The 27104-nt window shown below is 40.6% G+C and overlaps 1 protein-coding gene across 3 annotated transcripts in view; it reads left to right on the top strand.

Moving 5' to 3' along the window:
• stxbp2 (syntaxin binding protein 2) overlaps nucleotides 1–23314 on the top strand; it is a 65360-nt gene extending 42046 nt beyond the window's left edge. For all 3 annotated transcript variants that reach the window (XM_072564211.1, XM_072564212.1, XM_072564213.1), the window contains exons 9-19: nucleotides 3879–4009; nucleotides 4529–4636; nucleotides 7296–7353; nucleotides 9911–9976; nucleotides 10314–10394; nucleotides 11843–11981; nucleotides 13875–13981; nucleotides 15424–15522; nucleotides 18463–18548; nucleotides 19183–19340; nucleotides 21668–23314. In XM_072564211.1, the coding sequence (XP_072420312.1) occupies nucleotides 3879–4009; nucleotides 4529–4636; nucleotides 7296–7353; nucleotides 9911–9976; nucleotides 10314–10394; nucleotides 11843–11981; nucleotides 13875–13981; nucleotides 15424–15522; nucleotides 18463–18548; nucleotides 19183–19340; nucleotides 21668–21747 (1113 nt within the window). In that variant the 3' untranslated portion in view covers nucleotides 21748–23314. The remainder of the gene's footprint in view (nucleotides 1–3878; nucleotides 4010–4528; nucleotides 4637–7295; nucleotides 7354–9910; nucleotides 9977–10313; nucleotides 10395–11842; nucleotides 11982–13874; nucleotides 13982–15423; nucleotides 15523–18462; nucleotides 18549–19182; nucleotides 19341–21667) is intronic.
• Nucleotides 23315–27104: the final 3790 nt, after the last annotated feature.

The raw sequence follows: 27104 nt of genomic DNA, 5'->3' as shown, positions 1-27104 counted from the left end.
ACTGAAGGTTCTGCACTGGAGACAGTTAGACCTCTGTGCTGCCAGTTAAATGAGGTTTAAAGGTATTAAAATCTTTCTGAAACATGCAAGGTTCAGAGATCAAAGCCACTGATAACAAGACTGGGCTCTATCAAAACTGCTGTCTGGGCCAGAATTCAGTCCTGCAACTCTGACCAAAACCAACTGTGGAACACCCTCACAATGGTTGTAATTTCATCCATAACTCAGATGAGCACTAAATTGCCAGTTGGTGTTGATTAGTGTATGAAGTAAATGGAGGAATTGGTAAGGATGTAACTAGCTAATAAATTGGATTAATTACTACTTGCTGCCTCTGCTGATATTGTCATTTATCACAGATCCATGTGCTGTAATTAATCAAATATTGTGTTGATCAAGATTGGAGTTGCTTGCCAATTGCATACTATCACATGGTGTAGAGCTGTTCGGTAGTTGAATAATTTTGTGTTATTCCAAAGTTTTCTTTGCCTTTTTGGTGCTGATTGATAAAGTTAATCATATTGGTTAGGCTGCTTTTGGAATATTGCATGTAATTCTGGTCTCCTTCCTATCAGAAGGATGTTGTGAAACTTGAAAGGGTTCAGAAAAGATTTACAAGGATGTTGCCAGGGTTGGAGGATTTGAGCTATAGAGAGAGAGGCTGAACAGGCTGGGGCTGTTTTCCCTGAAGCATCAGAGGCTGAGGGGTGACTTTATAGAAATTTATAAAATCATGATGGGCATGGATAGGATAAACGGATGTTTTTTGTTTCCTGGGGTGGGGGAGTCCAGAACTAGAGGGCATAGGTTCAGGGTGAGAGGGGAGAGACATAAAAGGGACCTAAGGGGCAACCTTTTCACACAGAGGATGGTGCATTTATCGAACGAGCTGCAAGAGGAAGTGGTAGAGGCTGGTACAATTGCAATGTTTAAAAGGCATCTGGATGGGTATATGAATAGGAAGGGTTTCGAGGGATATTGGCCAAGTGCTGGCAAATGGGACTAGATTGGGTTGGGATATCTGGTCGACATGGATGAGTTGGACTGAAGGGTCTGTTTCCGTGCTGTACATCTCTATGTATGAATACAAACGCAACAGGCCAACATTTTGGCTTTATGTTCATGACCTAAGTACTCATTTTTATCCTCCCCAGCTTCCTGATCCTCTATTACATCCAGAAAGTTGCAGACTGAAATTGACTGACTACAATTTACAAATTATATTAATGTTCTGAATTTGTTCTCCTGTTGAAAGCAGTTCTGCAGTGAATGCACTCCGTGTATTTCCTTTCTTTATAGAGGAAGTGTTAGTTCCCTTCTGTGCCCAGCTGGCAATTTGTTGTCTGGACACTCTCCTGTTAAAGCCTAAGTCTTGTTCACCTATGTTGGAATCTTTTATTCATTTTAGTTTCCTAAAGAATCACTTTATTTTTACGTTTTATCAGCAATAGATGACAAATCATATTATAGAAGACTTTAGATGTTGCATTATTTCTGTTTTGATTACTGTCTTGTTTGGGGTCTTAGCATCAGCCATCTAATTCCTCAAAAGGATATTGTGTGAGTCGATGTCTGGTACATGCTTGGACAGTCCTAGGTTATCATTGTGCCAGCATCATTTCCTCAAATGTCCTTTGTTTTTATCTTATCTTGCTATTGGTGTAGTTCGTCTGTGTTTTTTACTGTAGCATGGTATTCCATTTGTGGATAACTTATGGAAATCTCTTCCAGCTGAGACGGGCAGTAAATGGGTGGCAGAAAGGCAGGTGCGCTGTCCAATCCACACAACGTGGATTACTTCAGGCTGAAGTGGAATCAGAGTTTTTTAAAAAATCATTGATATGGTTAGGTCGCTGTTGGAATATTGCGCGCAGTTCTGGTCTCCTTCCTATCGGAAAGATGTTGTGAAACTTGAAAGGGTTCAGAAAAGATTTACAAGGATGTTGGCACGATTGGAGGATCTGAGCTACAGGGAGAGGCTGAACAGGCTGGGGCCGTTTTCCGAGTGTCAGAGGCTGAGGGGTACCTTATAGAGGCTTGCAAAATTGAGGGGCATGGATAGGGTAAATAGGCAAAGTCTTTTCCCTGGGGTCAGAGACTCCTGGACTAGAGGGCATAGGTTTAGGGTGAGAGGGGAAAGATATAAAAGATACCTTTGGGGCAACTTTTTCACACAGAGGGTGGTGCGTGTATGGAATGAGCTGCCAGAGGAAGTGGTAGAGGCTGGTACAATTGCAATATTTAAGAGGCATTTGGATGGGTATATGAATAGGAAGGGTTTGGAGGGATATGGGCCGGGTGCTGGCAGGTGGGACTAGATTGGATTGGGATATCTGGTCAGCATGGACAAGCTGGACCGAAGGGTCTGTTTCCATGCTGTGCATCTGTATGACGTTTTACTTATATTGCAGTGATTAAAAATGGAGAAGTTACTGCACCTGAGCCGTAAAAATAAGAGCAATACCTATAAATCAGGATGGTATATAACTTCAGAGGGGACTTGCAGGTAGTGATGTTCCTATGCATCTGCCTCTTGTCACTAGTTGTTAGTAGTCACAGGTTTGGTAAGTGCTGTTGAAGGAGACTAGTTGAATTACTACAGTCCATATTGTAGATGGTACACAGTGTACCATGATGAAGGGAATGAACGTTTAAGGAGGTGGATAGGTGCCAGTTGAGTACTTTTGTCCTAAATGGTGTCAAGCTTCTTGAGTGGTGTTGGAGCTGTGCCAATCCAAGTAAATGGAGAGTATACCACCACTTTGTTTTATTTTGCCTTTGCACCTTTAACAGTATCTCCAAATATAACAATCATGCTGTGTAATTGATCTCTGCAGTCTATTCTCTGCAAATTTTAACAGACAACTTTAACACGTTATTGCCTCTCTCCAGTTCTGATATTTCCCAATAGAATTTCTCTCAGTTGGTGTTTGCATTCTCAAAGACATATATGGAAGAAATGTTCATGAAACATTTTTTTGCATGCTGTTTTACATTTATTACCACACTACCACAGGATAAAGTAGGGAAATCCAAACTGTCATTGGATCAGTTTTATTTTCCCATACTTCCACTTTTTAAAGAAAAGTACTTTTGAGATTTCATTAAAGCAGAGTCCTGTTGGTTGAGGTCACTCTACGATTAATCCATTGAGAAACAGACCAAAGCTGTTATCTGAAACCTGAGTAAAGGTGAGTAAACTTGCCAAACACTAGGTAGAGATTTAGATATTCCCTGTACCAATGCAGAGTAACTCACTGTGCAACAGCACCCTCCACCTGCAAGTTTTGAGCACTGCAACAGCAGGCTCTCCTCTCACCTGTGATGGTAGCATTTTAGCACAAATAACCCTCTCTGCTCTAATACTGATCTACAAAAAATAAAGTTTGGCTATTCAATATTTAATTGAAGCCCATCTTGGCCAGTGCTTGTATCTGTTTATACAGTGTACAAGTCTCTGGAGACCGAATAATTTGATTTTTATTTTCCTTGAACTGCTTTACTCTTTAAACTACTCACAGCATAGAAGACGACCATTTGACCCATTGCTCTCAATGAGCAATTGATCATTTTTCCGCCTTGTCCCCTATAATACTGCACATTCATCTTTTATGAATAGTAATCTAGTTCCCTCTTGAATGACACGATTAACTATGTGTGCGTGCACACACTCACACTCTCTCTCTCTCACGTACACGCACACAGTTTATTCCAGACTTTAACTATGTGGGAAAATTTCTCCATTGCTTCTTGTAATCTCATTACATTACATAAATGGGATTCTCCTGTGGGTAGATGAATCGCATTGGGCTGAATGGCCATTATCTTGTGCCTCCTTTTTAATTTTTGTTTCACTCAAACCTCCAATTTTTGTCTAGGGTCCTGAAAAGTCCCGTTCACAGCTGTTGATAGTCGACCGGGGCTACGACCCAGTGTCACCAATCCTGCATGAACTGACCCTCCAGGCTATGGCCTACGATTTGTTACCAATTGATCAAGATATTTATTCGTAAGTTTTAGTTTTAAAATTACTCCAACTAAAATGTTTTTTTGACGCGTCAGTGCATATTTTCCATTACCCTGTTTTCTGGTGCATTATGTTGAGAGTTGTGATGGATGGTATAAAGGAGTTCCATTAAAATTGAGAATGGCAACATGTACAGTAACAGTCAACTACAGCAAAGCATTTAAAGCCTAGGCATTTGGAAATCTTTCCATAGTATTCAGGAGTTCCTCTTAATATCTTGGAGATGTTTTGTTCCCAGTTTGTGCATCTGAGGACATTTCATTGGTGTCAATGGTAGTTATTCAGAGCTCCATTGTAAACTAAAACTAAGTTTTTTTTTTAAAAGTTACTGATCCTAATATTTCAATGTTTTAAAAGTAATCCGTATTTAGATGTTGAAGCGATTATCTTGAGAGGGGGGAAAACTTAAAATGCATTGTATATTGAAGGAGACCCAACATTATAATTTCTACACAGTATTTTTTGATCTATTTGCAGACACCTTGTTGCTTTATTTTTCAGGTATGAAACTGCAGGCGTTGCAGAATCCCGAGTGAAGGATACTCTGCTGGATGAGGATGATGAACTTTGGCTGCAGCTGCGCCACATGCACATTGCTGATGTCTCCAAGTATGTCCTTGTTATCGCTTGATATTAGATATGCTGCTATTTTCATAGAATCATAGAATTCCTAAAGTTTGGAAGAAAGCCATTCAACCCATTGAGTCCACACTGACCCTCCAAAGACCATCCCGTCTAGACCACCCCCACCCTGACCCTATGACCCAGCATTCCTCATGGCTAACCCAACTAATCTACTCATCCTGGATACACTGGGCAATTTAGCACTGCAGATTCATCTAACCTGCATATCTTTGGGCTGTGGGAGGAAACCGGAGCATCCAGAGGAAAACCGTGCATACGTCACACAGTCACCCAAGGGTAGAATCAAACCAGAGTCCCTGGCGCTGTGAGGCAGCAGTGCTAACCACTGAGCCACCATGCCACCCCTTTTGAAGAAGAGCAGGCAAGTTCTTTCCAATTTTGTCAACATCACTAAAACAGATTATTCTTGTGGAATTTGGCTGCCTCATTTCCTAAATTGTTGACTGTCAATCTGTTTTGAAGTATTTGCTATAAATGGCTTTGGCATGACCTGAGATCTTGGTTGATACATAAATGCAAGTTTTGAACCAGATCTGTACTACCTTCTTCAGGATAGCAAATTTGCACACGTTATCATTTATTTCTAGCTTAATCCTGACAAGAACTGACATGTACCCATCAAATATTTATAGTAATTATCCCCTTCCACCTCTTGAATGTAATCCAAAAGCAACAAATAATAATTATTCCAACATAATTAATACACCAACAGATCTTGTGCTGCCTTGGGCAGAAACTCCAGTTTCAAGTCCATTCACATGGCTAAAGAAGTTATGTTTATAATGAAGCCAGACACATTTGAATAGCAGCCTGTGAACCATTTCAATGTATGCCAATGGAAGGCAGAAAGATTTCTTGTCAGTTATCTTTTGGAAAGGAATTGGAACCTCTAACATTGCTATCCAACCTACAACATGCTGTGGCAATCTAAATTTGTGTGTAAGTCTCTGGTTCTTTTGGGATTGAGGACCTGTTGTTTCAGTTGGATCAGAATGCTGCCAACAACAAGGGTTCAATCGCTGTTCTGTAGGGGTAGATTTGGGACCAACCCCTCTACCTATTGTGAAGGTCAAGGTGGAGCAAGCTTGGGCAGAGAACTCAAGAAAATGACAAGAATTAGAGTGCATCCACAGTGTCTTTAAATCAGCAAAATTGTGTGAATTTTTCCAAAAAGAGCAAGTAAACAAAAACATTCATCTCAACAACACTAGACATATCAAAGTCTTACGGACGTTTAAATATTTTTGTGTAGTCACTGCTGTACTGAACAATTGTTTGTGTGTATACGCTCACTCATATCACTATTAATAATGATACAAGCTAATTCTCAAACTTTCCTATAGCCTTACCCTTTACCCATTGCTGTCCCTCCACTCTGGGTTATTTTCCCTTGTGGAGAGGCTATAGTATGGCAATGGTAAGATAATTGATAAAATTACACTTAATTAACTTTACATATAAATTAATTGAAAGCAGGTCCCTCCTAGTCTTCACTGATTAACTGGCATTAATGTCTGAATTGAGAATGTTGGAGGGAAGTAATTTTTTATATAAGTTATAAACTACAGAAGTTACTTAATTTTAGATTCTTGAGTCTGCTTGAAACAGCATTTCAATTTGTATAGCTTAAGAAATATTTTTGATCTCAGTCGATTGCTCCATGGAATGCTCAGTCCACAGAATCAGTGCAATCCCACTTTGTCCCATAGTGAACCAGAATTTTCCCAGGACATAACCTTGTGCCAGACACATTTGTTGTACAATATATTTTGCTATCTGTGTATTACAATCTTTCATGGAATAAAACTTGTGTTGTTTTTCCAATTTGTATTGTGTTTTCCCATGCGTAACATATGAAAGGTTAAAATTTGGAATCGTATTTCTGAGAGGCTGCCACTATTTAAATTAATGTAATTAACTAGCAACAACAACAACTTGTACTTACATTAAAGCTGTTCGAGTGTTTGGTATCTTTTAAAAACAAAGGCTCTCATAGAATTAGGTGATAGCGAGGCTGTAAGAAGACTTTTTTCTTAAATGACTGGGATTGAAATGAATACCTGGGTTTAGAAAATGCTTTGAATAAACTCCAACACTCAGATTGATAGAATACAGTGGATCCCCGTTTCCGCAGTTTACCGCAGCCCAAAAATGTTACATGGAACATTTCAGAAATAGTTCTGGGGCGGCCGGGGAGGTAAGTTTTCCATTTAAATTATAGGGTTCGCTACTATCTTTGATTTCAGGCATCTGCGGATACGGAGGAATACCTGTACTCAATGCTAGAGTTTGGTTGTTCCTGGATTAGAATTGGAGTATCTTTCAATGTGGTGATAGCTGTTATCACAGAATTCTTAAAATTGCATCCGCAAAACTATTCTAAATTTGTGGGAATTTATGCTGTTTTGAGTGTTGTCCCGTTGTGCTGAGTAAATGAAAATTATTATGGCTCAATACATATAACTGGACTTGTGCAAGACTCTCTCTCCTGAGAGTTTGTTTTGTAGCCAGGTTCTACAAGGCCAGGTCATTTGTATAAATAATCATTTAAATGTATTCTTTCCTGTTGACTGGATTGGTTAAGAGTTAAGACACACACCTCCTTTTTGTTTTTCCTCCTAAGGAAAGTAACAGAATTATTGAAGACATTCTGTGAAAGCAAAAGGATGACAACTGATAAGGTGAGCAGAATTTTCTCCATTGGTCATGACAGTCACCAGATCCCTATGTACACACACTAGCCAACATGCATCTGATTTTAAAGTCCCTGTCTTTTGCCCTTTTTCTTAAGGAGGGGAGTTAGAGGTAAGATGTCTTCACCCAGAATTCCCTGCCACAAAACTGTTGAGGCCAAAACCTTGAATGTTTTCAGGAAGTAGATAGAAATAGATTTTAAGGCTACGGGACATCATAAGGATATGGGGAGAAAGCAGGAACAAGATACTCAGTTGGATGATCAGCTGTGATCATACAGAATGGTGGAGCAAACTTGAAGGGCTGAATGGCCTACTGCTGTTCCTATTTTCTATGTTTTAGATCATACAAAGCAGGAAGCTACAGCTGGAAAGCAAGATGTTACTTGCATCTGTACGTGATGTATTTGAGAGAAAGTGAATTAGAAAGGTATGCTGAAAAGCTAAGATCAGGGGATTCTGGAGTATAAATATCAGCACAGATTAGTTGACTTGAATAGAATCTTGTACACCACGTTTGTCCTGTTCATAGACTCAATACCATCATGTGTAGGATGAATGTGATGTGCAAGGTTTCACGCAGAGACTGCACAAAACATTATTCATAGGACAAACGGGCAGACAACTTGCAATCTGCATTCATGAACATCAAATAGCCTCTAAATGCTACGACCAGCTATCCCTAGTATCAGTTAACACAGACAACCAGGATCTCTCACTTGATTGAGACAACACCATAATAGATCAAGCCAAACAGAGGACAGCCAGAGATTGCAGAGAAGCATGGCACTCATCCACAGATTCCATCAATAAACACATTAACCTAAACCCAATATACTGACCACTGCAACGAACAATCCGAACAAAACCACATAAATTCCAACCGACCGCATAGCAGTGCTTTACAGGAGGCTCCACAGCACTGACGTTGTCCCTAGGAAGGGGACAAAATGTCTGCAAACCAAATTTCCCAGCTAGGTGAACATACCCACAACAACTGCTACTGACATCCAAGTGACCAATCTTTGCACAAACCTTAGTTCTTAACAGAACTGGTAATGTTAGACAGTAGTATTGGACCTGCTGACATGCGGTAGATATGTTACCAAACAAAGACCCATAACTTGATTTGATGTTTGCTTGGAGTATTGAAGGCAGCAGCACTGGCAAACTGGTGTTGGCATTCTGTTGCTCTGACAGTCTCTACCATGAAATTTATCAAAGATTGTTCTTCCTATCAATAAAATGACGTTGCTGCCAGACCCAAGTGCATTTCACTCCTCCTGATCAATGCAGTGTTGCACCATGGAAAGGTTGCACATTGTACAGATTTAGTATACATAAAACATAAAATTCCTCATTCCTACATCAGCTTATTGGCTAGGTAAGGGTGAGAAAGGCCACCTGTCCAATCATATTTTCGTTAGTCTAGAGAGATCCTATGTTTACCTGTCATCGTCCCCACCCAACTTTAAAACTTCCTGGCAGAAAAATCTGTTTTCTAAGTTATATTAAATTTGTTTCTGATATTCTACCCTCTGGTTCATTTTGTATTTTGCTCACTCTTTGTGATTATGTTCCTTGATATATGTAAAATGTGCTAATTTTAACGTTGTCTTGTTTTAACAATGTTTAAAAATGATCCCTTTAAAAGAAATTCTCTGAGACCCCTTTTCCAAATGAAAGCCCAAGTTCTACTGACTTTCTTAATAACCAATAACCACACCCCATCATGATAACTTCCAACAGTAGTGTTGCCTGAAGGGGGTTTCAATGCTTGCCAAAGTTATGCCAATCAATAACTGTATTCTCTCATTAAAATAAATACAAATAATAAGTAAACTTTGTCATGAACTGACATTGAAGTACAACACTAAAGATGAGCAACTGCGTGCTGCACTGTAACAGCAGCTCTGTGAAAGAATAGTTTTACTAACAGGCACTGTCACCCAGTTGCGGTGTAGTCACTAAAATATTTCAACATGATATCACTTGTTTCAGCGGGGCCTGTTTACCACTTTAATAGACTTGGGCTACAATTTTGTAACGTTGAGGATTGTTTTCTAGCAGGATTTTCTGTCTACTGTCAATATGGCCAAGGGTTATGCCGGAGAGTCTGGGACCAGATCAGCTGTTGAATGGGCTGGGACGGGCTCCAAACAGGCACCACTGGAGAAGGGCTTATGTCTGAAATGTCGATTCTCCTGCTTTTTGAATGCTGCCTGACCTGCTACGCTTTTCCAACAACACATTTTTCAGCTCTGATCTCCAGCATCTGCAGTCCTCACTTCTAGCTTCGTGTGGACCAGGAAAGGGAAAATAGTGACCTACAACTGCGTTCTTGATCCTCCTTTCATATTCCAGTTGGAAAGTGATTTGCATGTGTGAATATGATTTAACTCACTTGTGAAGAGCTTGACAGAGGTTGTAGGATGAAGAATACTACCAATGTTGGTGGTACTCTGACAAGAGCCAAGCCCTTTTAAAAGGAAGGGGAGAAAATTGAAGTAAAAATAGTGTCAGAAGTACTTCTCTTTTCTTTCAGGCTAATCTGCGGGATCTTTCTCAAATACTAAAGAAAATGCCTCAATATCAGAAGGAGCTCAGCAAAGTGAGTACCACAATGTTTTATTATCTCTGATGGGGGAGGGGATTGGAGAACAAGTGAGCATGTGTAGTGTTAGTTGGAAGGTAGAAAAACTACAGGGGCTATAACTGCAACAACTTACAGGCTATACTGTAAGCCCTCACTAGTGAATGGGGAGGATGTTCAAGAATTTGTAGTCCTTTATTGTCAAATTTCAAGCACTATTTTTCCCTCTTAATTTTCAGTTAAGGGTAAAGAATGATGTTTCCTTGTTTTGTCTACATTATTCCTGCTATTCTCTTATTTCTATTGCTTGCAGTCCTATTGTAATCATATCACACTTTTTTTTTCTCCCTTGTAGTACTCTACACATTTGCACTTGGTTGAAGACTGTATGAAGCACTTTAAGGGCTCAGTTGAAAAGATGTGTAAAGTGGAGCAGGTCAGTGCGTTGTCTGCCTGGAGTCCATATTTGTAGTAGGTAATATCTTCGGTTACTGATTTGCGGTCACACTAAACGTTTAATGATCTAATTTCTTTTTACTTGATGCTTTTCAAAGTGGATCCCTGAAAGTATAATTTGAAATGTCTAGGCTATGGATGTAGGCTTTGCTCGCTGAGCTGGAAGGTTTGTTTTCAGATGTTTTGTCATCATATTAGATAACATCAGTGAGCCTCTGGATGAAGCACTGGTGACATGGCCTGCTTTCTATTGTGTTTAGGTTTCCTTGGGTTGGTGGTGTCATTTCCTGTTTTTTTTCTCTCTCTGGGTGTGGTGAGGTCCAAGTCAATGTGTTTGTTGATAGAGTTCAGGTTGGAATGCCATGCTTCTAGGAGTTTTTGTGCATGTCTCTTTGGCTTGTCCTAGGGTGGATGTGTTGTCTCAGTTGAAGTGATGTCCTTCCTCATCTGTATGTAAAGAGTGGGTCTTTTCTTGTGGCTAGTTGATGTTCATGCATCCTGGTGGCCAGTTTTCTGTCTATTTGTCCAATGTACTGTTTGTTACAGTTATAACAGTCATAAAGATGTACAGCACGGAAACAGACCCTTCAGTCCAACCTGTCCGTGCCAACCAGATATCCCAACCCACCTGCCAGCGCCCAGTTCATATCCCTCCAAACCCTTCCTATTCATATACCCATCCAAATGCCTCTTAAATGTTGCAGTTGTACCAGTTGTACCAGCCTCCACCACTTCCTCTGGCAGCTCATTCCATTCACGTACCACCCTGTGTGAAAAAGTTGCCTTTAGGTCTCTTTTAAATGACATTAGTTTTACTTGTGGTCTGTATAGGGTCCTTCAAGTTCATTTACCACCACCTGAGAAAAAGAACAGGAAATGATGTTACCAACCCAAGGAAACCTAAACATATAAATAGAAAGCTGGCCATGCCACCAATGCTTCATCTGGAGGCTTACTGATGTTAACCTAGTAGGGTGACGCAACGTCTGGAAATGAACCTTACAGCTCAGCGAGCAAAACTACATCCAGAACCCCAACCTGACTTACAAATCTTCTCAAACTCGCTAATTTCTAGGCTATTTTACAAAAATTCATTTACGGTTGTTGTATGTAAAAACAAAAAAAAATTGTGTAATTGTATAAAATGTATGTACTAGGAGAAAGTGAGGGCTGCAGATGCTGGAGATCAGGGTCGAGAGTGTGGTGCTGGAAAAGCACAGCAGGTCAGGTAGCATCCGAGGAGCAGGAGAATTGACGTTTCGGGCATAAGCCCTTCAACAGGAAACTTACCTGACGAAGGGCTCGTGCCCAAAATGTTGATTCTCCTCCTCTGATGCTGCCTGATCTGCTGAGTTTTTCCAGCATCCCACTGTCAACTAAAATGTATGTACATCAGATTAATAAAATGAGCCTGTGGTCTATAAACAGGACCTTGCCATGGGGACTGATTCAGAGGGAGAGAAGGTCAAAGATCCAATGAAGATAATTGTGCCAATCTTACTGGATACAAACATTAAATCCTATGACAAAATCAGGATTATTCTTCTATACATCTTCCTCAAGAACGGTGTAGTATAACTTTTGAAAAATTCATTTTTTTATTTGTTTCAAATGGTGTTATGTTGTCTAGTGTTACAGTTGTGGTTCCCAATATTTATCCCTTTCACATGATGACCTGTCACACGGTTGATTTCAAAACAACCTCTGACAAATGTCATGTTAGCTCTGTGTAAATCTGCGTTGTAATATTTGAGGTAAAGTAATTAAGTTGACAACTGCTAACACTTTTACAAGATCACTTCAATGAGGTTATTGGGCTTTGTGACGACAAAACTGAACAAGTGGGCCTGGAGAAGTGGTAGTGAGAAACGTAGAATTGGCCTCTTGCCTCTGCATCTTGGGTTTAAATCCAGCTCAAAAGTTTCTTGTTGTGATGGTCAGTGTGAAATAGATTTGAGTTATCAATTCTGTTTTTTATTTTCAATTCACTCATGTGTGCACTGCTAGCAAGCCCAATATTTATTGCCCATTCCTCGACTCTTGAATAGAGTGGTTGGCAGACCGTGCCAAAGGGCACTTGATAGTCAGGCACATTGCTATAAATCTGGAATCATCTAGGCCACACCAGGTGAGGATGGCAGATTTCTCTCCCCAAAGGATATTGGTGAACCGGATTGTTGTAAAAACCCACGAAATTGTCGTGGACATCATTGCTGAGAGCAGCTTTTGATTCCAGAAGGCATTGATTGAATATAAATTCTACCACTTGCTGTAATGGGATTTGAGCCCATTTTCCCCAGCTATTGGCCTGTGCCTCTGAATTACTAGTCCAGTGTTATTTCTCACCACCTTGTGTGAACATGAGCTTGTACTCCAGGTTGGTCCTGATTCTACTAATTGGCCATGCCTTTCCTTTGAAATGTTTACATAGAAAATGTTGCAAAAAAAAGTAAACCGATGCTTTTTTTTCCCCAGGTTGGGACAAAGGCACAACCTGTGGAGCTGTAATCTACATTTTGCATTGCTTGTTGTGTTGATACGGCTTGTTTGTTTCAGGCAACTAGTCCTTTTGCATAGAATTAATTCCCCTTGACCTTGAGCACAAAATGCATCTTTTATTTAAATATGCATCTACAGTAAAAGATCACCTGATGTGATTTGCCAAACTTACGCTCAACAAAGTAGCTCTTTGAGCTTTCAAGTAGAAAGTCTCTCAATCTGACCATTTAAACTTGAACACTTCAGTCCTGTACTTCACAGGAAGATATCAAATTCATTGTCTGTGCTGCATTATTTGGCTTCTGCAAGGGTTGAGCTTGAGAGCATAGCATTAACTGATGTCCAGTCACATTTGGTGGGACATCGTTGTGTATAGGTTGGCTAAGGATGATCATGAGTTAAGTTAGGGTGCCTTCCCTATGAAACAGTATGCCATTGTTTCTAATTGAAACGTGTAGGATTCTGAGCTGACTTTACAGAATAGATCCTGAGTGGTTATTTCCTGTGGTTAGAAAAACTTCAACTAGATGATACAGTATTAGATTTGATTGGCCATTTAGAACTGAAACCAGGAGGGATTTCTTCACTTTAGTGGCTGGTGAATCCTTGGAATGTTATATCCCAGAGACCCGTGGATGTGCAATGAGTTTATTTAAGGCTGAGATCGCTTCAGTTTTTGACACTGAAGGAATCAAGGGATAAGGTCATATGAAGGAAAGTACAGTCGAGATTGAAGATCAATTATGATCCTATTGATTGGTGATGCACAGGGTTAAGGGACCATAAGAAGTGTCCCTCCTCCAATATCAAATCCACTGTTACCTCACCGATGCCAAGAATGGCTGTTAGTGTTAGGTTCTTGTGAAGGTTTTGGGAGCCACATGGGGAAAGTTAAGAAATATTTTCTTATTTCTATCATCTTGTTTCCTCTAGTTAAACCTGCTCTGCTTGATTGTTTCAGGGATCACAGAAGAGAACCTCACCAAACTTATTCAGCATGCAAACATCCAGGAAGACAGCAATATCATCCGAAACTTTCAGAACCTGGGTACGACCATCATAGCTGGGGTACGCACTACATAAACTGACTGAGTTTTTTGTTTTCAGTTTTTGCTTTGAGTTTTTGCTTTGTATGTAGCAGTCGCGAAAGTAGTATTCTGTTTCCAACACACAGACATAAATTTAATTCTTAACAAAAATGTGACTGTAATCCCTTCTCAATTATTTTTGAAGTCCAGCTGTAAAAAATGTGAGTTTCTAAATTATGACAATATCCTAAAAGCAGAAAATGTTAAATGTTGAGACAAGGCAGCATCCATGATGAAGAAAGTGAGTACTGCAGATGCTGAAGACCAAAGTAGAGAGCGTGGAAAAGCACAACAGATAGGCAGCATCTGAGGAGCAGGGAAATCGACATTTTCAGGCATAAGCCCTTCATCAGGAATGAGGCTTGTGGGCCGGCGTCAGAGATAAATGGGAGGAGTGGTGGGGAAGGTAGCTGAAGGTGGGGGAGAAGGTGATAGGTTAGAGAGCAGGGCGGAGCAGATAGATGGCGAAGGTGATGGAAAAGTCAAGAGGGCAGTGCGGAGTTGGAGACTTGGGACTGGGATAATGTAGGGGGGAGGGGCAACGAGGAAACTGGTGAAATCCACATTGATCCCGTGGGGTTGCAGGGTCCCAAGGTGGAAGATGAGGCATTCTTCCTCCAGGCGTCTGGTGAGGGTTTGGTGATGGAGGAAGCCCAGGACCTGCAAAAAGGCAAGTAATGAAACAAAAGATGAGGCTAGAAAAATTAGATTACATTACAGTGTGGAAACAGGCCCTTCGGCCCAACAAGTCCACACCGACCCGCCGAAGCGCAACCCACCAATACCCTTGCATTTACCCCTTACCTAACTCTACAGGCAATTTAGCATGGCCAATTCACCTGACCTGCACATCTGTGGACTGTGGGAGGAAACCCACGTGGACACGGGGAGAATGTGCAAACTCCACACGGTCAGTCGCCTGAGGCGGGAATTGAACCCGGGTCTCAGGCGCTGTGAGGCAGCAGTGCTAACCACTGTGCCACCATGCCGCCCACTAGTGGTGATAAATTGGTATTGATAGATTTGATTTTCCTACTTGACCCACATTCAGCCATAGACAGTGAAATGCAACTAAGTGTTCTATTATTTAGGCACATTCTGCTTAATTGGGGTGCTGTTAACTTGCATTTCATCAGATGTTTATGAAAGTTGGAAGGTCAGTGATTGGAAAACTCTAATTCAGAGATAACCATAATACAAACACAATTTTCTGCTGACTTGGATATGGGAGATAAATGGAGGATATTGCAAATATGGGCATTGTGTTTACTGATGGATACTAGGATCTGGAATTTGGATATTGGGTCTTGGTTGAACAGGGCATCAGGAATCCACAGTCACTTGGAAAATAGAGGAAGACATAAAATGCTGGTATCTGACATTAGTGAAGTTAACCTGTATATATTTTAACTTCATTTTAAGAGTGGATCATCTTCAAAATCTAAACCGGAAAGGAAATTACGAACAGAGTCAACTTACCAACTCTCCAGGTGGACTCCTGTCATCAAAGATATCATGGAGGTATAGTGGTTGTAATTTGGATAAGTGTGGGTTTCCAACTTAGGACAGAAAGCTGCTTGTCACTTTGCTACATATTCAGTGATCGTGAGGTGACCAGTTTATCTCTCTCATTCATAGTTGATATTTTCAGGATTTTGAGAATAGACAATAGGTGCAGGAGTAGGCCATTCTGCCCTTCAAGCCTGAACCACCATTCAATATGATCATGGCTTAGTATCCTGTTCCTGCCTTATCTCCATAACCCTTGATTCCACTATCCTTGAGAGCTCTATCCAACTCTTTCTTAAATGAATCCAGAGACTGGGCCTCCACTACCCTCTGGGGCAGAGCATTCCACACACCCACCACTCTCTGGATGAAGAAGTTTCTCCTCCTCTCTGTCCTAAATGATCTACCCCCTATTTTTAAGCTGTGTCCTCCGGTTCGGCACTCGCGCATCAGCGGAATCATGTTTCCTGCCTCCAGAGTGTCCAATCCTTTAATAATCTTATGTCTCAATCAGATCCCCTCTCAGTCTTCTAAACTCCATGGTATACAAGTCCAGTCGCTCCAAACTTTCAGCGTAAGGTAGTCCCGCCATTCCAGGAATTGACCTCGTGAACCTACGCTGCACTCCCTCAATAGCCAGAATGTCTTTCCTCAAATTTGGAGACCAGAACTACACACAATATTCCAGGTGTGGTCTCACCAGGGCCCTGTACAGCTGCAGAAGAACCTCTTTGCTTCTATACTCAATCCCTCTTGTTATGAAGGTCAGCATGCTATTAGCCTTCTTCACTACCTGCTGTACCAGCATGCTTACCTTCATTGACTGGTGTACAAGAACACCCAGATCTCTTTGTACTGCCCCTTTACCTAAATTGATTCCATTTAGGTAGTAATCTGCCTTCCTGTTCTTGCCACCAAAGCGGATAACCATACATTTATCCACATTAAACTGCATCTGCCATGCATCTGACCACTCACCTAACCTGTCCAGGTCACCCTGTAATCTCCTATCATCTTCCTCACATTTCACCCTGCCACCCAGCTTAGTATCATCAGCAAATTTGCTAATGTTATTACTAGTACCATCTTCTATATCATTAATATATACTGTAAAAAGCTGCGGGTCCCAGCACTGATCCCTGCGGTATCCCACTGGTCACTGCCTGCCATTCCAAAATGGAGTCGTTTATCACTACTTTGTTTCCTGTCAGCCAACCAACTTTCAATCCAGGTTAGTACTTTGCCCCTAATACCATGCACCCTAATTTTGCTCTCTAACCTCCTATGTGGGACTTTATCAAAAGCTTTCTGAAAGTCCAGGTACACTACATCTACTGGATCTCCCATCTTCAGAGTTACATCCTCAAAAATTTCCAGAAGATTAGTCAAGCATGATTTCCACTTCATAAATTCATGCTGACTCTGACCTAGCCTGTTACTACTATCCAGATGTGTCGTAAGTTCATCCTTTATAATAGACTCCAGCATCCTTCCCACCACTGAGGTCAGACTAACTGGTCTATAATTTCCTGCTTTCTCTCTCTCACCTTTCTTTAAAAAGTGGTATAACATTAGCCACCCTCCAATCTGCAGGAACTGATCCCGAATCTATCCAACTATGGAAAATAATCACCAATTCATCCATGATTTCTTGAGCCACCTCCTTCAGTACCCTGGGATGTAGACCATCAGGCCCCGGGGACCTATCAACCTTCAGACCTAACAGTCTCTCCAACACCAAATCCTGGCAAATATAAATTCCCTTAAGTTCAGGTCCTTCAGCCACTGTTACCTCAGGGAGATTGCTTGTGTCATCCCCAGTGAACACCGATCTGGAGTACCAATTCAATTCTTCTGCCATTTCTTTGTTCCCTGTAATATATTCCCCTGTTTCTGTCTTCAAGGGTCCAATTTTATTCTTAACCATTTTTTTGCCTTTCACATACCTAAAAAAGCTTTTACTATCCTCCTTTTATATTTTTGGCCAGTTTACATTTGTACCTCATTTTTTCTCTGCATGTTTCCTTCTTAGTACTCCTCTGTTGCTCTTTAAAAACTTCCCAGTCCTCTGCTTTCCCACTTATCTTTGCTATTTTATATTTTTTTTAACTTTATATGTTTCTTAACTTCCCTCATCAGCCACGGCCACCCATGCCGCCTCCTAGGATCGATCTATCTTTTTGGAATGAACTGATCCTGCATCTTCTACATTATACGCAGAAATATCCGCCATTGTTCCTCCACGGTCCTCCCTGATAAGGTATTGCACCATTGAACTTTGGCCAGCTCCTCCCTCATAGCTCCATAGTTCTGTTTATTCAACAGAAATATTGTCATTTCCGATTGTACTCTCTCCCCCTCAAATTGCAGATTAAAGCTTATTGTATTATGGTCACTACTTCCCAATGGCTCCTTCACTTCGAGGTCCCTGATCAATTCTGGTTCGTTGCACAATACCAGATCCAGAATTGCCTTCTCTCTGGTAGGCTCCAGCACCAGCTGTTCTAAGAATCCATCTCGGAGGCACTCCACAAAGTCTCTTTCTTGAGGTCCAATACCATCCTGATTCTCCCTGTCTACCTGCATGTTGAAATTCCCCATAACAACTGTAGTAACATCTTTGCGACAGGCCAATTTCAGCTCCTGATTCAACTTGCATCCGACATCCAGAATGAGCTAAATTTCCTTTGACCAGCAAACTTGGGAAATAGAGAATAGTACTAATTTGTGTATAATAAAATAGTGAATGCAAAGATTCTTATGCATATTGAAGTTGTAAAAATGTATATGCTTAAATGGTTAAAAAAAGCGATGGAGTTCATAATATGTAAATGTTGCACACTATGGCTATATATTCAATATCTCATCTGAAGTATTCATTCTTCTGTGCACATTACCATCCATTAGTTTGCAATAGTATGTATGTTTATGTAAACCTTGTCCATCTTATAGGATGCTACGGAAGAAAAGCTTTGCAAAAAACAGTGGCCATTTGTGTCCGACCCTGCCCCAAGTGCAGCAACACAGACAGCTGTGAGGTACATGATTGATACGTTCCCTGTGTTCCACCTACTGGAATTGAAAACCTTAGTTAATGATGCAACGTCTTGCATCATTTGAAGGCAAAAAAACTAGTCACTTTGTTCCTATAGCAGTGCTGTGTGAAGATCCTATATATTTTCAGAAGAGAGTAGTTAGTATATAAGTTATTACTCAGGGCATGAGTACAGATCCCACCCGGGCAATTTTGGAAGTTTAATTTTTTAAAAATAATTGTAGATTTTAAGAACTGGCATTATAAAGCGGCTATGAAAGTGTCTGAAATAATCCAGCTAATTCACAAGAGTCCTTTAGTGGAACAACCTGCTGCTCATCCTGATCTGGTCCATGTGTAACTCTATCACACTGGTTTATCCATCCTCTGACAGCACTAGCAAGTTATTCAGTTGCATCAGACCATTACTTTGGCTATTACTTTGGGAGCTGAGGATGTTCAACAAATTATCGTCTTGCCAGTGTTGCCAGCCACCAAAAGTGATTGTTTATTCATCCTCTGAGAAGAGGAGGTTGTTTGCGTGTCATTATCCCCGTGCTAAGATTCTACAACCCTGAGACAATTCTTTTGTTAATAGCAAATGGGGTAAGATTAACAAACCTTGTTGCTTCCTTAAGCGCCCGTTTTGGTCATTGGCACAAGAACAAGACTCCAACAGAATACAGAATTGGACCCCGGCTCATTGTTTTTGTTATTGGGGGTGTCTCCATGTCTGAGATGCGCTGCGCATATGAAGTAACCAAGGCTACCGATGGCAAATGGGAGGTGTTGATTGGTAAGTCCTGTCTGTTGTTTTCTGTATTGAACTTCTATCATAGGTTCAACGCACATTTGCAAGGGAACCATTGCAAACAATCATCTTCTGATTCCCAAACTTGTCTTTCATATAACGTGTAAAATTGAGTGAATATTGAAATTGGCTAGGGAATTTGGTGGTAGACTGGGAATTATGGCTCTAATTTTCTTAGACTTCAGCACTGTCTGAGTGTAGCAGGTTTATTCTTCTCTCGAACTGCAGTGACTTGAGGTTAGATCATTAATGGAAGTTTGCATCGGTGAGATTAATTCTAATTACTTCTGGTGCGGATTTCTCTAGACTTAATTGATGGGGTGCTTCTCCCAACTCAGCCAGGAATTGGAATTGTTACATGGTGCCTACTTACAGTACCCCTTCTCCTAAATCTATTTTATTGCTTTAGTACATTTTGCACTTTATTATACTTGTGGGTGCAACAATGAAAGTTTTACATTGACAGAATTTCGCATGTAGAATAATTTAATGTGGGTTCAAATTTTATCCAGAGAGAGAACTTAGAAGAACCTGCTGGATATTTGACATTTGGGTGTTGAAAGCACCATTTCTGATGATGGGGAGAGACCAGTTTGACAATTTGAGTCATTCAGAGTGAGAAATGAAATTGGACACTTCGTGTTGGCCAAATGATAATCCAGTTTTGAAATGTTTTTGGAATCTCATTCTAGCGAGTGCTGGAAATGGGTCGAGTGATTGAATGCATTGAGAACAGAAGCATTCTTATCTGTGAAATGGAACTGCTTTCTGGGGACAATGGTATTTTGCTTTGCCTGAAAACTAGTTTTGAGAAGATTTTTAGCTCAGGTTGAGGTTCTGGATGTAGGTTTGCTCACCTAAGCTGGAAGGTTCATTTCCAGCCGTTTTATCACCCTACTAGGTAACATCTTCAGTGGGCCTCAGGTGAAGCACTGCTGCTAAGTCCTGCTTTCTATTTGTATGTTTGGGTTTCTTTGGGTAGGTGATGTCATTTGCTGTGGCGAAGTCACTTCCTGTTCTTTTTAATCAGGGGGGTGATAGATGGGGTCTAACTCTGTTTGTTGATAGAGTTCCAGTTGGAATGCCATGCTTCTAAGAATTCTCATGCATGTCTTTGTTTGGCTTGTCTTAGAATGGATGTATTGTCTCAGTTGAAGTGGTGTCCTTCCTCATCTGTGTGTAAGGATACTAGTGAGAGAGGGTCATGTCTTTTTATGGCTGGTTGGTGTTCATGTATCCTGGTGGCTAGTTTTCTGGTGATTTGTCCAATGTAGCATTTGTTGTCTTCCTTGCACAGTACTTTGTAAATGACATTAGTTTTGCTCATTGTCTGTATGGGCTCTTTCATGTTCAATAGCTGCTGTTTTAGTGTGTTGGTGGGTTTGTGTGATACCATGATGCCCACGTACAAACGAAGCTGCATCAGAATGTTATCTCAATGAACAAACACACACTGCAACACGTGAGGAACTACACAGAGCACAGGAAAATCACCTATACCAAGTATTCAAAAAAGAAGGGGTACCCAATGAACATAGTCCGCCGATTTCTCAGCAACAAATCCAAACAAGCAGACAAAACATGTCCAGAAACCCCAGCCACTCTCCCCTACATCAAAGACATCTCGGAAATGACTGCCAGACTACTCAGACCTCTTGGCACCGTGGTAGCCCACAAACCCCCTCAACACACTATAAAACAGCAGCTAATGAACTTGAAAGACCTATATAGACAACAAGCAAAACTAATGTCATTTACAAAATATCATGCAAGGGCTGGAACAAACGCTACATTGGACAAATTGGCAGAAAACTAACCACCAGGATACATGAACACCAACCAGCCACAAAAAGACATGACTTGCTCTCACTAGTATCCTCACATACGGATGAGGAAGGACACCATTTTGACTGGAACAATACATCCATCCTAGGACAAGCCAAACAAAGACGTGCATGAGAATTCCTAGAAACATGGCATTCCAACTGGAACTCTATTAACAAACACATGGAGTTAGACCCCATCTACCACTCTGAGAAAAAGAACAGGAAGTGACTTTGCCACAGGAAATTACATCACCAACCCAAACATATGTAATAGAAAGCAGGACTTATCTTCAGTGGGCCTCTGGCGAAGCACTGCTGCTGTTACCTAGCAGGGTGACAAAACATCTGGAAATGAACCTTCCAGCTCAGCGAGCAAACCTACATTTTCCTGAAAACTCTTCAGGAAGGTCAGACTCTTAAATTTAATTAAAATGTTCTGCAGTTTTACCAATGCCAGCACGTGTCTGTCTTTTGACTCCTCCACAGGTTCTTCTCACATCCTGACTCCTGAAAAATTCCTGGACAGCCTGAAGAATTTAGACAAGCCTCTGGAGACAAAAAGCTGAAGCTACTGTTGAAAGTTCCCAAATCTGCCGATAACCTGTAATTTTCCCAACTGTGATTAAACCCACAGAAAAGTGAAATAGTGACTCTAAATCAACTGGTTATATGTTAAGCTCGCTGAATTAGATGTAATTATTTATTTATCTTTTAAATTTAAGTTTACAGTTGTATCTTTTTTTTTAATTATCAAGCAAGGGTGCATCAGTGCTAATTTACTTGCCACTTAGTGAGTTTAGTCCAATTCAATTTTTTTCTTTTTTGAAGATGCAAGCTCTTAGCTCTCTGACACCTCAATCCTGCCCATCTGATGTGTGTTTAACAAAAGAGAGGATTTCTTTTAAGTTTGTTAATATACAGAGGCACACGGTCGTTTTCAGTCCTTTGGTCAGTATTGAGTCGTCAACCTGGATGGCACGTGGGAAGCCATGTAATTGACCTTAATATTCGGCTCATAAAGTGGGGACTGAGTTTTGCCATTTTCCCTTTCTCGAGCAAAGGTGAGAATATTTGGTTTTAATTGGAGGCAGTACCTCACCCTTTCCTGTTGCCTTCATGTTGTAAAACTGTTGTAGTTGACTCCTTTCATTAGCACTAAAACCTTAAACTGCAGAAATAAAGCTCCAAAAGATCCAAAAAGCACCTTTTGGCCAAGATGAGGAGCTGATTCATTGGACGTGGCGTGAGTTACAATAATTTAGAGCCAGAGTACAATTAAACAATTGAAGATAGAAAGATAAATTACACTGATGCTACCAACTAACTTTTGAAGTGCTTTGATTTTGAGCTCAACCAAAGCTGGTAAGCAACTTTTTCTCCTGGAGTTGTTCATCTCTGTTAGAAATGAGGTTTTAAAAGCCTTTCTGTTAATGTATAATCATTTAGCATACCCCTCAACATATGGAAACCCCCCTGTATTGTTTTACTGTACATTTTAATGCACTTTGCATTGTTTTGTAAACTGGAAGCAAGGACCAAATCATAAAGGCTTGTATATTTGTGGTGTGTTGTATCATCTTTTACTTCACATTTTTTTGTTGCAGTTGTTCTGCAATCTGAATAAGCAGTTAAACGTTTTAATTATTTAGATCTGAGAGGTTGAGCTGATGTCCTTCAGATCCATTTAATCTGATCCTTGCAGAATACCAATGCTAAGCCTTTCCATGGTTTGTTTTCTGTAGGCAAATGGACCTCTGATTAACATTTATCAAATTACATTAAATAATGAAAAAGCGAATTTAGGACACAATTATGTTTTAAGATCAAGTCTCAATGGGACAGATGCTGAGTTTGGCCATGGTAATCATAATCTGATGTTAATCTGAGGTCCAAAAACAATCTCAGATTATAGGTAACGGTTTTCTTATCTGTGAAATTTTCCGGCACGAGTAATCCTCCTTACTTAACAAGCCTGGTGGTTTGCATGCATGTGTTGATGGCATATCAGTGTTGTGATCTAACTGACCTATTCAGAACTTTTTAAGAGTGTTGTCATTCCTCTTCCTCCAACCTCTTTCTCCCCACCACCTTCCCCCCCACACCACCTCTTTTTCTTCCCCCCCCCCCCCCCCCCCCCCCAACCTCGCTTAGGTCTCTCTGTCTCCTTCCTTCCCCCTTCCCTCTTTCTCCATTTTCCCACCCCCCTCACCAGGCAGGTTCTCTCCCTTACTCCTGCAGTGAGCGACTCATCTGCTACTACTTTTTACTCGGCTGCTTGAAGTAAATACATAAAAATCAGAGACTTGGTCTAGAACTTTTTGTTACCTGCTCTCTCCGGGTGGGCATGAGTTTCTTCATCACCTTGTCCCCTCCCCCACTAACATTGCCAAATTTGCACTGTTGTATGTGGAATCATGGCATAAACTTTCATCCTCCGACTGGATGGCACCATGTATTGCAGCAACTGGCACGGCACAGTATCCCATCATTGTAAAATAAGAGATGTTGTATTAGTTTCTAGATCATATAACCTCGTAATGCTAACCTTTATATCCAACGATGTTTTAATAACATTTATATTTACAAGTAAACACTTATTACCTCAAGACAAATCATCAGTGGAGAAAAGAGGAATTTGTATTGCTAGAACGAAGGCTTGCCTTTAGGGATTATGTTAGAGTTAATTTGTTTGTAAACTCACTACACTATATGGTGCCTGGAGACTTCATCTCTCCCCTATCCTCAATAGCATCCAGTTTTTCCCTGAGATGTACAGCACTGTTTTATGTTCTTGATCAGCCATAACAGTCCCTGGTATTGCACAATACTGTTTACTTTTTGTCTGACGCAAAGGGAACCCCTGGTTGTGAAAACTGCACTGCTTCACGCTGGAGGAGATATTTAAACTATTGCAGCAATAAAACTAATCTGGCAAAAGGTATTTGCAAGAACTCAGCATCCCAGGGTTTCCACAGGAGGGTGACAATGCTCTTTGGTCAAGGCTACATCCTCTGAGACCGTCTGTGTAGATTTGCATAAGTTCACTTTTTTAAGCTTTATTGCACTAATTAAATGCAACCTTTCCATAAGTTCCTGTCACCAGTCTGTGGTTTTTAAACATTTTTCAATGGAGTAGATGTTTGTAAATTTTGTTTAAATGAAAGCCGTAAACACATTCATTAGTCCACGTTGAAATCTCTCTTTAAAAATCTTGCTTTGTCAATGTTTTGGATGGAACATTCTAGTTTTGGATGCTACTGTGATACAATCTTTGTTTAAAGAATTATTGACAATATCTGTGTGCTTTTTCTTTAATATTTGTGCATTAATCTATGCTTTGTATGTGTTTTGTTAATATGCACCTTTCAAACTGCACAACATGCCCTTGCCCTAACCCAGCAGCAGTTCGGAAAGGATGCCGTATGCACTCTGGGCTCTTAAGTGTGTTCAGATTCAAGTAGAGGGAATCTCCTGAATTGTGGCTTATTTTAAGAAATGTGTTATACTTGGGAGTAAGCACCTGATGATGGTTTACGCACCGTTCATAGCTTGAGGCACGCTTTGGCAGATCTTTCACATCTGGGCAAATACAGGATGTGTTGTCAGTGGTATCTGATTTGTCAGTCACCCTTTTCTAGCCAAGAGGATGCTTTTCCACATGCATGCTCCTGGTCTGAAGAGTGTGCTTAAGACAGCTTGGATAACCTATCTTGCTCATAATACTTGAGCAGGTTCTGTAGTGAGCTTCTAGGTTTATCGGAACCCCTCTGCACTTCTCCAACTGGTTTCATACTGGGTGTATTCCATATGGTCCCATGCTCTGTGTAGTCGTAAGACCCTGTTGCAACCCCCTCCTTCCTTCTGCTTTTCCAAGTGGCTATCTCACACCATTTGGCTTTAACGTTGCATCTAGAATCCAATGAGTACGTCTGGCTCTGTGGTCCACCTACCACTTTATATTAGAGAAGGGGTGTGTGTCTGCATATGTCACTGCGACCTTAATATCAGCCAGGATTTCTGTATGTAAACCAGACCTATCTTCACTATTAGGTCTGAGCCCTTATGAAGTGGCCAGGGACAGACATTTAAGCATATGCTTACTGTCTTACTGCAGACCCCTTCATCGCAGACCTTGACTGGGTGGAGGGGTGTGCTAATTAACTTAATTCTCTGACCTGTTTGAATCTTTTGTTTCCAACATGTAATCTGCCTTTTGATCATTTCAGTGAGTTTACTTTCATTTGTGTTCATGATTTAACTAGATAGCAAAGGTTGATGTAAATATTTCACCTTTTAATAGTTGTAGTCAGTGTATCTTTTGTATGTATATGCATTGAATAATTAAAGTCCTAGAAACTCTCAGTTTATGTATGTTTTTATTTCATTTACATTTTCAACACTTATTTGATTCCATTCCTAGCATGTAATGTATTTGTAGTTTGTTTAAACACTGCATTTATGTAGTACTTCTGTCACCTTAGGATCTTTTACAGTATCTCACATCCACTTTGAAGTATATTCACTATAGTAATGCATGGAATTACTGCTCCAGTCTGCTGTTAAGTAGCCAAATAATGTGACTCTCTTCCTTGGTCCCCCGTTCCTGCATTGAAAAGCCTCCTATGTGGGCTAGTGTTCCCTTCAACTCATTGTTTCTTTTCTCTGCAGTTCTGTATTCAATTGTAGGCTTGCATATTATGAAGTTTTGAGGGAAACTTGTATGTGAAGCTGTTACTGGGGTTTGTTGGCCTTGAAGGAGGTAGTGAGCTGTCTGCTTGACCCATTATGGTCCTTGTTATGTCAGTAAGCTTCTGAGTTAGCAAGGGAGGCCCTTGAAGATACCTTCCCAGGAGGCATAGTGGAAGACTTGCTGAGTAGCTGTAATGTACGTTGTGGGTGGTGCATATTGTAATCAACTCCCCTGCATCTGTAGAGGATGGAATACCAGCCGCTAGGGCTATGCATTACTGAATGTTGTCAAGCTGCTTGGTGTGTTGATAGAACTGTGCTCATCCAGACAAATGGGGGCATTATATCCTGACTTTACCTTGTAGGTGATGAAAGGACTTTGGAAGTCAGGCTGTGGCGAGTGAGATTCATCTATGACCTACTCTTGTAGCCACACAAATATTTGTGAATTGCCTAGGGAAGATGGTTAGACTCTGTTCGGTGAAGATGATTTGTGACATGTTTATGTAGTGTGAAAGTCACTTGCCCAAGCTCTGAATGTTGTATTATTCCTGCATGTTGGCTACTTTATTAAAGAATTGTAAATGGAACTGAGCACTAATCACCAGTATATATCTCCAGTTCTGAGCTTTTGTTGGAGGGAAGGTCATTGAAGCAACTGAAGCTTCAATGTTACTTTTGAGGAATTTCTCTAGTGCTATTGCAATAAAAATTTCAACTTTCCACTGTATTAATAATGTAACAAGAGGCCCAAAAGGTCAGCGTTCAGTTTGTAGGACAAATCTTTTTTGTTTTGTTTTTAAAACTGTGGACTGAGATGAGAGAGTTGTTTTTTTGTGACTGAAGTTTCAAAAGCAAGTAACTCATAATTGATAGCAGGCATTGTAAGTAACTGTTCAAACAAAGCTGTAAGTGAAGTTTGTGATTGTAGACTGGTGCAGAAGATGGGGAGTGTACATTAGCAGTTTGTGTTGGCAATGAGAAGTTGATTGATAACTGGTCACTAGTCCATAGACCAATGACAGGGACTTTTTATTTGTCTGCCATTAACTGTGAGATTGGTTCTCTGGTAATTGAATAACCTGGAGCTGGGACAAATTCTCACAGGGGTTAAATGTGCAGTTCTTCCCAGCTCAAGAGCAACCTCCCTGTTTCCTGCAGTGATGTGAAAACCAGTTTATCTTGCCTGCAACAATTGTTGTCTGCTGTGTCTTTTAACTGTTAAGTCAGACTT

Source organism: Chiloscyllium punctatum, chromosome 46 (genome assembly GCF_047496795.1).
Source record: "Chiloscyllium punctatum isolate Juve2018m chromosome 46, sChiPun1.3, whole genome shotgun sequence".
In the NCBI taxonomy this organism is placed as follows: Eukaryota; Metazoa; Chordata; class Chondrichthyes; order Orectolobiformes; family Hemiscylliidae; genus Chiloscyllium; species Chiloscyllium punctatum.
Note: the sequence above shows the minus strand (reverse complement) of the source record. Positions and strands in the feature narration are given on the sequence as shown.